This window comes from Melozone crissalis, unplaced genomic scaffold (assembly GCF_028551555.1).
Source record: "Melozone crissalis strain CALT ecotype California unplaced genomic scaffold, PUWL_Pcris_2 ptg000014l_1, whole genome shotgun sequence".
In the NCBI taxonomy this organism is placed as follows: Eukaryota; Metazoa; Chordata; class Aves; order Passeriformes; family Passerellidae; genus Melozone; species Melozone crissalis.
Genome location: NW_026535792.1, coordinates 1,430,750 through 1,443,763, shown reverse-complemented (window position 1 = coordinate 1,443,763; position 13,014 = coordinate 1,430,750). Strand labels below are relative to the sequence as shown.

Here is a 13,014-nt window from a genome sequence, read left to right as displayed (position 1 = left end):
ATTTATGGAATGACAGGATCCAGCATGGTTTGGGTTGGAAGGGAACTTTAAGCTCATCCCATCCCACCCCTGCCATGGCAGGGACACCTTCCATTGTCCCAGGCTGCTCCAAGCCCATCCAACCTGGCCTTGGACACTCCAGGGATCCAGGGGCAGCCCCAGCTGCTCTGGGAATTCCCTTCCAGGGAACACTTTGTTCCCAATGTCCCACCTAACCCCACCCAATCAGTCTGAAGCCATTTCTTGTCCTGTCCCTCCATCCCTTGTGAACAGTCAATAGTTTAGCATTTTAGCTGTTGGGTTCTGATATAAAAGGTGTGAAAATGAGGAATCCTGGGTGCAAAGCCAGTAATTCAGCATTCAGCTGTTGGGTTCTGACAAAAATGGTGAAAATGAGGAATCCTGGGTGAACAGTCAGTAATTCCGCACTCAGCTGTTGGGTTCTGATATAAAAGGTGTGAAAATGAGGAGTCCTGGGTGCAAAGCCAGTAATTCAGCACTCGGCTGTTGGGTTCTGATATAAATGGTGAAAATGAGGAGTCCTGGGTGCAAAGCCAGTAATGCAGCACTCAGCAGTTGGACCCTGCCCCGAGCTGGTGTGACAGTGAGCAATGCTGCTGTTCTCTGCAGCCTGCCCCCAGCAGCCCCCGGTGTGCCGTGGCCAGCAGCCAGCTGAGGCATTGCGGCCTCTCAGGGATCTCCTACAGCCTCCTCCTGCACACCTGCAAAGCTCAGGGCATTGGATTTGACCCCCAGGTAAGAACTGGAAGCATGAGACAAATGTGATGTTCCTCCTGCAGAATTTTTGTTTGTAAAGTCTTTTATGATAAAACCACTTCTAGCAATGTAAGTCATAAATCGTGGAATTGTTAGGGTTGAAAAAGGCTTCTAACATCATCCAGCCATCAACCCACCACCCCCAAGTTCACCACTAAACCAAGTCCTCAAGTGCCACATAAACCTAACTTTCTTCCAATTTAAGTGTATGTAAGACTTTTAGGGGTTAACTTGCTTCTTGATAAAAATACCAATATAAGATAATTTTTAAGATACTTTTGACCATCCCTTACTGCTTTGAAACCCAAATATTTGCTGTGAAATAGACTGCTGCATTTATTGTATTCTCTACAATAAGTTAAAACAATAATCTATTTAAACTGAGCAAGAATTCCTTACACACAATCCCAAACCAGCCCTCCTTAGTTTGGGTGTGTATTTACTGTGACACATTTATTACAATTCCCACTAATTGAGGAATAAATAAAGCAATTTTGTCTCAATTTACAGGAAAAACAGGGAACAGTTTTTGTGTTGTATGAAGACCAGAAGCGACACAGCCTGGGAATGATGTAAGTGTGGAGTGTCCCTAACCCAGGGTGACAAAGAGCTGGGGACACTCAGGGACACAGCCTGGGAATGATGTGGGGAATGTCCCTAACCCAGGGTGACAAACAGCTGGGGACACTCAGGGACACAGCCTGGGAATGATGTGGGGAATGTCCCTAACCCAGGGTGACAAAGAGCTGGGGACACTCAGGGACACAGTCTGGGAATGATGGAAGTGTGACTGTCCCTAACCCAGGGTGACAAACAGCTGGGGACACCCTGGGTGTGCAGAGAGTGACAAAGGCCAGTGAAAAGGGCCCTGACCTCTCCCAGGACTGGCCTTTTGGGGCAGTTTTAGGGTGCATTTCAGCATTTCAGCAATAAAGAAAGGCCAGGGCTGTGCTGAGCCAGGGCTGGTGGCACTGCAGGCTCAGGAGCTGCTGGAATTGGCTTCAGGAGAGCTGCTGGAATTCCCTTCTGGAGCAATCCCTGCCATGGATCAGCACAGCCTTACTCCTACAAACAACATTAATAAAGGCCTGACTTCCAGGAGGCAAAGGAGGGTGAAGTTTGATGCCTTTTTACATTGTTCTTGCCCAAGTTTCCTGCCCAAATGGGCTGTGATGAGGGAGGAGCTGCAGCGTTGTGCTCTCAGCCTGTTCTGTATTCCTTTGGTGCTGCAGCTATTTCATTAATGACCTGGATAACAAAACAGCTTCTTCAAGTGCTGGATGTGCCTGCAAGTGTTCTGGAGGGCAGGAACGGAATTCAAAATGATCTCCACAAATTGAAGGAACAATATGAGAAATAGAATTAGGTTTGGCTAGAACCAGGTGGAAGAAATTACATTTAGAGAGAAGTAATGAATATGAGGAACAAGGAGGTTTTGGGAGCAGGATCTGTGAATTAAACAATGTCTTTTTCCTGTGGAAAAACATAAACAGTGCATCCTGGGAGATGCTGGAAGAAATCCTGCTGTTCTGTGAGAGGGAGGCAATGAAAATGTTTAGAGTTCTGGAGAGCATGACTGACATGGAAGGACTAAAAAGGAGAGGGAGGGCAGAAATGGGATCTGCTAACGATCTTCCAGCACAGAAAAAGCCTCTGCAGGAAGGGAAAATCTGATTTTTTGGTAGAAGAAAGAAGAAATAAACTCAACTTGCAACAAAGAGGATTCCTGTTGTCTGCCGTCACATTTTCAATGCAACTTCATAGCCTTAATTGGGAAATATTTTCAAGGTTGTTGGAGTTGGAGTTTATAAAGTAACTGAAATACCTGAAACATGTCTGAGAATTTCCCATTTTATTCCATCAGAGATCTGTGGTCGATTCCAGTGCATGAGGCACGTTATTCCTCAGTGAAATTCCCTGTTCCTTAAGGTATGGGGAGTCTGTGTAGACCTGGGAAACCAGAGACCCCAAAGCCGCAGCAATCCAAGGAATGTTGATCCTGCTGAAATGTCTTGCCCAAATTTTAGGCTGAAGCAAGTTTTTCCCAAGTGATGTGGGTGTTCCAAGTGTTCTGCTGCCTCAGTCCTTCCTCAGCAGTCACCTTTTACTTGGAGTAGCTGAAACCTCTCCGCTTACTTCTGCTAAGTTGATTAATAAAAATTATTTATTGCACAAATCCTTCCCGTTGACAAGTTAAAATGGAGCCTCATCTTTCATATCTCCCTGAAGATTTTCACCTTGTGAGATTGAAAATCCTCATTAAATTCCAGCACCAGGCAGGCACAAATGAGAGGGCGATTGTTTTTAAGCATGTGAAGGGAATCATTGGTAAACTCATTTGTTTGGATATCATTAACAGAACAATCGGAGAGGATCTCCAGGGGGTCCTCCTGACCTTTGCTCGCAATCTCTTCATCATCCATCAAGAAATATCAGCACCTAATATGCAAGGCGAGACCAATTTTAAGGTGAGGTGTTAATTAACTAACGATCCTGGTTAATTTCTGTACAAGGCCTGCAAATACCTCATGCTGGATCATAAACAAGTGCTAAACCATTCCTTTTTTATCGCTGCCTGTGTGTGGTTTACAGTGTCTGGGTCAGTGTAGTGGGTCTCCCACGGAACCCGTTAGTTAAATTTAAGTTTGAAACTTTTTCTTTGAAAAGAGACATCCTTGAGAGTGAAATTATTTGTAATCTAATGCTCCTGAGTGCCCTTTGGAAGAGCAAAGGAGCTGTTGGCACTGCCTCACACAGTTCTGTCACAATTGCCTGCTTTATTTTAAAGGGACACCATCAAGGTAAGAATCTTAAATTAGAAACAAATCTCTCAGTTGGTAATAACTGCTTGGATTATTAACACTCATTTCTTTTTAAGAGGCAGCCACTAATCCATTCCTTCCCGCCCTCACCCTGCCATCCCTTTCCAGGTGGATTTTGTTCCCAATTTTCTGTGCTGTTGGAAGGTGCCCATCCCTGGATGCTCCAGGGGAGGAGGACAAAGCTCAGGGGCTCAGCCTGGGGAGGTTCCCCCACCCTGCAGCCAAAACCAGCAAAGAATCTCCAACCCAACCCCATGCCCTTGGACAGGCCCTCCTCACAAAGCTGCTTTTGGTCCCACAGAATTGCTCAGCTGCCCACAGGGAGCTCCTTTTGCTTTAACTTTATAAAAACTTTCCAAGATGCTGTGTGTGTTTTGTGAAAGGTGAAGGGGAACGCTGTGTTAGATTTGTATCTTCAGTCATGTCACATAATTTATAGCAGATTTCTTTCCACCCTGACTGGATTTTCCAGTAGAGTGTGAAATGACAGATTTTGGGGAAGACATAATTAAATTTCAACATGTTACAGAATAAACAACAACAACAACAAAAAAATCTCATTTTTCAATATGAGGGAATGAAAAGCAACCACTGAGGAAAAATAAAACAGAGAAGTTTTCTCCATTGTGCATGAACATATGTGAAATAAAACACCTGTTAGTTAATTAGGAGTACAAATTGTATTTTTATTTACCTGGGATTTGTACATATTTACTAATAATTTCCCCCAGTGTCTCCAAAGTAATATTAAATGTAATTGGTGCATCCTGTCCTGTGTAACCCTGTTACCTCTTCAAGGCAGGCACTGCCAGCTGTGCACCCTGGCTGCTGGATTCCATTATAATGCCCATTAAATAACTTGTATTCCTGGAATCTGTTACAGATGGCAATTCGAGATATTGAAGCAATTCTAGGAGTTACAGCAGAAAACAAACTGAGATTGGAAGAAGAGCAACCTTGGCAAGCAGATGCTCTGAAGGAATAGTTAACAGAAAATGTTCAAGTGCCTCATTCCTTATGCTTCTGGAAATGCTTCCTCATCTGTAAGAACAGGTTTGGTTTTCCTTCTGAGCTGGTGTGTGAAGTAGCATTAACTGAGACAGAAAATCTCTGTGGCTGCTGCCTGTGGCACTGGGAACATCCCACCTTTCTGGCTGGAAAGCACAGGATCATCCCAATGCTCCTCATGTCCCTGTTGGCATTCCTGGAGTTCAGCACGTGGGTTAAAAATCTCATTAATGGGGTCGTGCTGCCTTTGTCACTGACTGAGCAGGGGGAGCACATGCACTGAAAAGAGCCCTGGGAGCCCAAATTCCCCTTCCAACAGGCTGAAATACTGAGCACTGAATGAAAGGGGTGCAGAGGCTCCAGGATGGGCAGAGGGATGGAGGAGCTCTGCAGGGAGGGAAGGCTGGCACAGCTGGCATGGTTCATGGCTCACCTGCACAGCAGAAGCTCTGGGTGAGCTCAGGGTGGCCCTGAAGATGGAGAGAGACCCCTCAGGAGGACCTGGGGTGCCAGCACAAGAGGGAATGGCTTCAAGCTGAAGGAGATTTGGGTTAGCTGGGGTATCAGGAAGGAATCTCTCCCTGTGAGGGTGGGCAGCCCTGGCACAGGTGCCCAGAGCAGCTGGGGCTGCCCCTGGATCCCAGCAGTGCCCAGGCTGGATGGGGCTGGGAGCACCTGGGATGGTGGAAGGTGTCCCTGCCATGGCAGGGGGGATGGATCTGGAGGATTTTTAAGGTTCCTTCCAATCCGAACTATTCCATGGTTCTTTTGCCTATAAATGCTTTAATTTAAACCCCACTTCAACAGTAATCCCAGCAACCCACATTCCTCTGCAGAGCCATCTCTATTGTTGTGCTGCTTTTTCTGTTATCTAAAGACTTTTGCAGCAGTTCTTTCGTGGTCATTTTCAAATTATCAAAAAGAACAGTAATAGCACTAATTCATCAATAGAATTCTCCTTGCACTGTGATTCCCAGAATTCCATGACTTTTGCAGGTCTCTCTATCTGTATTTTGGACACTGGTGACCCTTTTGGTCACAACTGCTGTGCACTGTTGTTAAAGGACAACATCATATTTGTAAAATCATCTTTATCCATCAAATCTTTAATATCCCAGACAACACATTCCACATTTTACTAAGGAAAAGCAGATCTCACTGCATGGAGCTTTTATCCTAGGAATGGCAAATATCCTTGGGATTAGTTCCCAAAAAGCTCAGGCAAAACCAGTTTTAACACAAATACTAAAAAAGACCAAGCAGTTGCACGAGATCAGCCCCCAGTTTTCCTGACAGCAAATCTTTGATCCCTCAGCATGACACATTATTTTCTGTGGAGTTTTTTCCTCTTCCACTTTGATCACAGAATGAATTCATTGCTGATGAAAACATTTGCATAAATGCTGGTTACTGCTTCAAATAAAAACCCACAGGAGCATTTTTAACTCCTGGTTTTATTGCTGTTTTACATCAGTGTGGTGCTGGGTTTGGATAGCCCACAGAGACTTTGCCAAGGTGGAATTTAGCTGCCCTTGAGCTGGTTTGCAAAGGGTTAAGGAAAAGGAAGCCTTGATCCAAGCCAGAACAACATAAGGTCTGAGAGGCTCATTAGTTCACTGGCACTTGATAGACTGCAGTGTCCTGGGAGGGAATGGAACCTGCACTTCCTTCTGCCTTTGTTCTGCCCTGACAAAAGAAAACTGTACCTGTGTTTGCAGGAAACAAGTGACCTGAAAGTTCCCGTGGTGAGAGGGATTTCACAGCGTGTGCAAAGTGTGAAATGTATTTTGAGGGGGGGGAAAAGAAAGTTTTTAATTACTACTAACACTTCTGAGCCTTGAGCTGATGGAAGGATTGAAAACTGCTCTGCAGTCTCTCACACCCAGCTCCCATGCTGCTGGTGCCAAAAATGTGGTTTTTAGCAATGCTGCAGATTTAAAATGAAATTATAATGTTGTTAAAAAGTCAGGAATATATTCTGCTCACACTACTGGATTATTTATTCCCACTCATTAATAGAGTAATAGAGTTGTTGAACTGTAGATTGAATTTCAGAACGTGAAATGGATGGGAAGAAAACAGAACAAGTGTGAAGCAAAAGATTAAAGGTGGCCCAAGTGTGGCTTCCCATCAGAAACTGCCCCAAAAAATGCCAGGTTTGGGCAAAAGCTGGAGCTGGCTCCATCAGAAACTGCCCCAAAAAATGCCAGGTTTGGGCAAAAGCTGGAGCTGGCTCCATCAGAAACTGCCCCAAAAAACGCCAGGTTTGGGCAAAAGCTGGAGCTGGCTGCTCAGCTGCAGGGAGTGCAGGAATGCTCGTGGAAGCAGGTGAGGGCCAGCAGGTTTGGCAGCAACTGCAGAGGATGCAGACAATTAAAATAAAGGATTTGTGCTCCCCAGGAGTCAGAGCTGGAAATGGAGATGTTGTTTAACTGGCAGCACTTTTGTTTGAGCCAGAATTCAGTGCAGCACAGAGCAGGTCATTCTCCTGAAAGAGCTACCTGGAGCTGATGAGACTGGAAACTGGGTCTCCTGTTTTAGGTAGTTGGGTTTAAAGCCCTGGGTAAAAGAAATAAAAAAAGCTTTTAGCCCACATTTCCACATTTAGAATGCCAACTCTGAGCACAGAAAAAAAAAAAAAAAAAAAAAAAAAAAAAAGCAGTCTATCAACTCAACCACTTTCCAGATGTCTTCTGAAATGAAATGTTCACCCTCCCTCTTTCTTGGAAGATCTCCAGTACCTCGGGATCAGGAGAAATCACCACCTTCCCTCTAGATTAAGGTAACAAATCCCTGCATTTTTAAGGCTATCCTTAACACTTCATATAAAATCCATTTAACAATGGGATACTGTAGCTCTGAGGGACCCCGTTACATTGTACAGATCCTCTGCATTTCATTTTAGACTGCAGTATTTGTTATATTGATGAAGAACAAAAGATTAAGAACTAAAATAATTGACAACCTTCATTAATGTAATTAATGAAACACAACAGCATTGTATCACTTTTAAGGTTCAATACTTTATTTCAACCCTTCAGCACAGTACCACATTCCAACTTTTCTATCCTCAGCCACCACTAAAGAAAGATATTAGAGCTAAACTATATGCTCTATTAATTACAGGGAGGTGAACTTGAAGGGGAAATTTGTTGCTGGTGATGATTAATAATTACTTGTTGTACACACATGTAGTACAGTAAATAATCAGGGCATGTTGTTGGGTAGTAACTGATTAATTAGCATGATCATACTGGATAGCTCCATGGTCTAAGATTGCTGAGTTTGAGATATTGCTTGCAATTATTGAAAGAAAAAATCTGTTTGCATTTCTCAGTTTTCTGGACGTTTCCCTCCCTCTCAAATAGAATGTTAAATGGTTTAAAACCTTAGCTTTTAATTAGAAAAATGGAATATAGGCTGTGATTTTAAAATATTTCTTTGGAGGGGTCTGACACTTGAAGGTTTTTAGGGAGGTCTGCCAGGTAAACCTGGATACACTCCTGAGCCTGGGTGGTGCTGCAGGTGCTCCCTCAGCATCAGTGTCAACAAAACCTCTCTAAAAACGCGATCGTCCATTTCTTGGTGATGCTCCCACTGTGGGGCTCAGGGTGGTCCATCCCCTCAGCACGGGCAGCTCCAGCGCGGTCTCGGTGTGTCTGTCACGGAACCCCGGGATCGCTGAGGCTGGAAAGGCCCTCCAGGGTCACCCAGTCCCAGCTGTGCCCATCCCCACCTTGTGCCCAGCCCAGAGCCCTGAGGGGCACCCCCAGGAATTCCTGGGACACCTCCAGGGATGGGCATTGCAACCTTCCCTGGGCAGCTCCAATGTCTAATCCGCCTTTCTGGGAAGAAATTCCTCCCAATGTCCAGCCTGAGCTGCCCTGACCCAGCCTGATGCCGTTCCCTCTCCTCCTGTCCCTGTTCCCAGCCCGACCCCCTGGCTGTGCCCTCCTGGCAGGAGCTGTGCAGAGCCACAAGGTCCCCCCGATCCCCCTTTTTTTCCAGGCTGAGCCCCTTCCCAGCTCCCTCAGCCTCTCCTGGGGCTCCAGCCCCTTCCCAGCTGCGTTCCCTGCCCTGGACACGCTCCAGCCTCTCAGTGACCTTCCCGAACGAGGGGCCCAGACCAGAGGGATTCCAGTTCAATTCCTGGGCCGCTGTCCCGCTCTGTTTCCGGGGCTATTCCCTCTCCATTCCCGGGCGATTCCCGGACCGCTGTCCCGCTCCGTTCTCTCTCAATTCCCGGGCGATTCCCGCTCCGTTCCCGTTCCATTCCCGCTCCGTGCCCGCTCGGTTGCCGCCCCCGGGCGGCGCAGGCGCGCTGCGGGCGCAGGCGCGGAGCCCCGCGGGATGCGGGCGCTGCTGCGGCGGCTGCACGGCGCGGCCGTGGCGCTGCTGCTGTGGCGGGGCCATGCTCCGTCCTCGGCCCGGCCCGCCGCCTCCGAGGTGCTGAGCCAGCACCTGCGGCAGCGCCGCCTGCCCCACTGGACCTCCTTCTGCGTCAAGTACAGCGCGGTGCACAACGACCAGTTCGGCCTCTCGCACTTCAACTGGCCCGTGGACGGCGCCAACTACCTGGTGCTGCGCACCGGCTGCTTCCCCTTCATCAAGTACCACTGCTCCCGTGCCGCGCCGCAGGACCTGGCGCTGCAGGACGCCTTCTTCACCGCCCTCAAGGTGCTCAACGCCGGTGAGTCCGGCCTGAGGGGCGGCCTGAGGGGGACGGGACCGCGGCTCGCACCGGGCAGCTCCACTCCCTCTCCGTCTCCTTTTCCTTCTCTTTTTCTTTCTCTCTGTCTTTGCTCACCTTCTCCTCTCTTTCCCCTGTCCCTCAGTTTCTCCTCTCTTTTCCTGTCCCTCACCTTCTCCTCTCTTTTCCCCGTTCCTCTCTTTCTCTCCTGTCCTCTCTTTTTCTCCTTTCCCCTCTCCTCCGTCTCTTTCCCCCTCGCCCTTTCTCCTTACTCCTCTCCTCTCTTTCCCGCTCTCCCTCCCCTTCTCTCCGTTCCCTCTCCTTCTCTTCTCTCCCTCTCCTTTCCGTCCCCTCTGTCCCTCTCCCGGCATTCGGAGCCGTGTGCTCGGGCAGGGCAGAGCCGTAACCCGGCCCTGGCGGGGGTTCGGCCGGGCTGGTGTGGCTCTGACCCCTGTGACAGGCACACACCGCGCTGTTGGGGTTTCAGCCGCTCTCGCCTTTGGCAGGGAGCGTTTTCCAGCTGGAAATCCGAGCGCCGGGAGGAACTTTGTCCTCTGAGCAATTCTGGAGCCAAGCTCATGCAGGCAGTGTCTGGTGCAGGGATGGTCAGGCTGCTTGGATCCTAACGTGCAGCTGGAATAGAAACCCTTGTAATAAAAGGCTTTATTAGCACCTTATTAATATAAAAGTAGATATAGTTAAGTTTTGAAGTATATTATTCCAGAACTTTGGCTGCAGATTCAATGCTTATTTGAATGCCAGCATTGACAGTGCCAGTGCCATAACATTTCATGCATTCTTTATTTTCATATTTAATTTCTTAAAATTTCCTTTTTTTTTCACAAGCCTTCAGTGACTTTTTCAAAACGTGTCTGCTGCTCTTAATTTTCTGACCTTTCCAGGCTGATGTAGTGAGGAAATATAATCACAAAGATTGATTTCTTAATAGCACCTTTAAATCTGATTTTCTTTTTCCTTCCGCCCACTCACACCTTTGTTTTTCTCACAACTACCCTTCATGTTTCATACTTAAATGATTGGAAAACATGATTTAAAAGGCAATTTATTTCCCTCAGAATCCTGCTTAAGCACTTAGCTTTAAGCATGTTAAATTTGGTGTTTCTGAACTCAGGGCCTTAATCCAGCTCTGTTTTTTCCCCTGTAACAAACAGAATAATTTCTCTAATAGAGGGATAAATTGGCAAGGCTAAAACATGTCACTTTAAATATATATATATATTAAAAAACCTTTTTGCCCATTACAGTTCTGTTGGAGCTGGTAGTTTTTGACTGATTTTCCCCAGAGCAGCTTCATGTTGATCTATGGATTCGCTGCCTATTTTTTAAATTTCTGCTCTGACATAGACCCCAATAACTTAAGTGGATATTCTGGGAGTTTGGGTTTAGTATTTGAAGATATAAATATAAATATATATATATAATCAGTAGAAGTCACATGTACATGGCAATGTTTTGCTTCTTTCATGTTCTCCTCCTCCTGATTTCTTTTTCTAATAATTCCTGCATTTTCATGCTTCCTGCCTCGTGCCAACAGGAAAGGTGTTGAGCACTGATGGCTGCATTTAAATAAAGACAAAATATTTCTAAGGCAGCTTTTCCAGAGGTACTTTCCCTGTCAGTTCATTTGGAGCACCATTCCTTGCTCTGAAATTGCAGTTAGGATTTCACTGTGTGTGTGTAATGTGTTTTTATCTCTCCTCAGGCATCCCAACGTTGCTGTATGGAATTGGCTCCTGGTTCTTTGCCCGTGTCACAGAGACTGTTCACACCAGCCATGGCCCCGTCACCATTTATTTTCTAAATAAAGAAGATGAAGGAGCCATGTACTGAGCTGAATAGCTGTCCTCTGGTGGGTTCTGGGCTACAAATATCTGCTGCCTTTGACAAAAAAAACCTTAAAAAATTGGGGTTTATACTGTGTTCTCATACTCGGTGTGCTGTTTCAGGAAGCTGCCTGGACTTTTTGGTTGTGAGAGATTTATTTGTGCAGAGGTGTGAGGTTGAAGAATTAGAATTTCTGAGGGTGTGTCTGGAGCTCAGGGACTGGTGCTGCTGCACAAACTTGTGATCATTTTATTAAAGAACTGCATTTATCAACTTAGAGAACTGAATTGTAGCCTGTGAGCAAGGAAACTGTGAATGCCCTGACATTTCCAGAATGTCCCTGAAAAGATAAAGCTGCTCAGGTGTAGATCCTGTCTAGGTATTTCATATTGAATTAATTGTCACAGGTGTAACTGTGTCTGAATAAATCCTTGGCACTGAGTGGTCACCATCACCTGCTGTATTACATTTCTTGAAATGATATTTAAATAAAATGTCCAAACTACATTTGGTGCTTGTATCTTTTGCAATTCTTGAGCTCCAGATACGTGTTATTTTTCTTTTGATTGCTTTATAGGTAAGTACAAAATCTAAGTGATGTAGAAGATTTAGCTCCCTGTGCTAATTCACAAATGGCTGGTGCTTTTAATTAATGGGGAGAATGAGAAGAATACTCCAAGAATATCTCAATATTCTCAATAACTGATTGCTCCAGTTGCAACCAAGCACAGCTTTAGGCACAAACAATGACAAAACGACTTCATATCAGTTGGAAACCTGGGCAAAAATAAAAAGCTTTTGGGGAACTGTTTGGATGGTGGAAATCTGGAATTAATGGAAACAGGGAGACCTGTGCAGGATCTACTGCTGGTGCTGGGATTTAGTGCCAGAATTAATGCTGCCAGTTCCAAATCCCTCAGCTGGTGATGGAATTGGTCATTCCAGTTGTCACGAGTCAAAAAAGAAATGTGCAATGGGTAGGGGCTGCTCTGAAGGGTAATCACTTTTGCTCAATAAATGATTATCAAGCTATGACTACATTTAATGTCATTTAAATACTTCTTAACTTCATTCCAGATAACAGAAGTGTTTCCCACTTAATGAAGCAACCATGTGGCTTTTCTAAAAGCAGCACTAAACACTTCCAGCAGAGAAGTGCTTGCACTGGTAAATTTTGGAGAATATTCTTGCCACAAGTTAAATGCCTCAAAGAAGCAGAGATGGCATTACCAGGACCCTCGTTAATAAGAAAAATTGCAGTTAGCATTTTCCTCGAGCTGATTTTCCCTGCAGCCCATAAGTTTAAAGTCAAATACTGCTCACTCACTGTCACAGAGCTCATCAATACCTGGCTGTAAAGGTTTAGGCTCAACACAAGGTTGATAAAATGGTTTTTAATTACCAGACCATAAATACAGCTCTTCATTGGAGCTGCAGCTCCTCTCCCTGCAGCTGGTTTGATTTCTGATAATGGGCACTGCTGACTTTGCTTACCTGTTTTCCAATAGCTGCAGCAGCAGCCCCTGGCCCGCAGTGATGGGCAGGGCTCCTTGGAGAACATCCCTGACAAACTGCCCTATTGATTGCTGCAATTCCGTGCTGCTTGCAGCATTAAATGGAGCCCTGATCTCTTGTTCAATGATCTCACTGTGTAACAATTAAGCAAATGTAATATTTTCTTGTATTACATGAAAATCAATGGACCTCTTGCTCTTGGGAAGTTGATGGTGCTAAAGGATGAACTGGGAGATGTCTGAGGGCAGAGTGCAGATATGGCATGGCTCGTTCCTTTCATGAGGGCTTGCACTTCTTCAGAGGGAAAATGAGCTCTTTGTCAGGGATAACTCCAGTTATTAAATCATGAAATAATTT

At 45.7% G+C, this 13,014-nt stretch overlaps 2 protein-coding genes across 2 annotated transcripts in view; both read left to right on the top strand.

Moving 5' to 3' along the window:
* IQCH (IQ motif containing H) overlaps window positions 1-4,850 on the top strand; it is a 51,637-nt gene extending 46,787 nt beyond the window's left edge. The window contains exons 19-22 of the mRNA XM_054272985.1: window positions 631-756; window positions 1,288-1,349; window positions 3,137-3,245; window positions 4,483-4,850. Of these exons, the coding sequence (XP_054128960.1) occupies window positions 631-756; window positions 1,288-1,349; window positions 3,137-3,245; window positions 4,483-4,584 (399 nt within the window). The 3' untranslated portion in view covers window positions 4,585-4,850. The remainder of the gene's footprint in view (window positions 1-630; window positions 757-1,287; window positions 1,350-3,136; window positions 3,246-4,482) is intronic.
* A 4,107-nt stretch (window positions 4,851-8,957) lies between these two features.
* On the top strand, window positions 8,958-11,544 carry CUNH15orf61 (chromosome unknown C15orf61 homolog). The gene is made up of 2 exons (XM_054272997.1): window positions 8,958-9,297; window positions 11,021-11,544. The coding sequence occupies exons 1-2, from the start codon at window positions 8,958-8,960 to the stop codon at window positions 11,146-11,148; spliced, it is 468 nt and encodes a 155-aa protein (XP_054128972.1). The 3' UTR covers window positions 11,149-11,544.
* The last annotated feature ends 1,470 nt before the right edge of the window (window positions 11,545-13,014 follow it).

What these genes read in the sequence shown, in the direction of transcription:
- CUNH15orf61 (XM_054272997.1), top strand. Translation starts at nt 8,958, where the DNA reads ATGCGGGCGCTGCTGCGGCGGCTGCACGGCGCGGCCGTGGCGCTGCTG. An exon ending in CCTCAAGGTGCTCAACGCCG is followed by an intron (nt 9,298 to 11,020) that starts GTGAGTCCGGCC and finishes ATCTCTCCTCAG; the next exon opens with GCATCCCAACGTTGCTGTAT.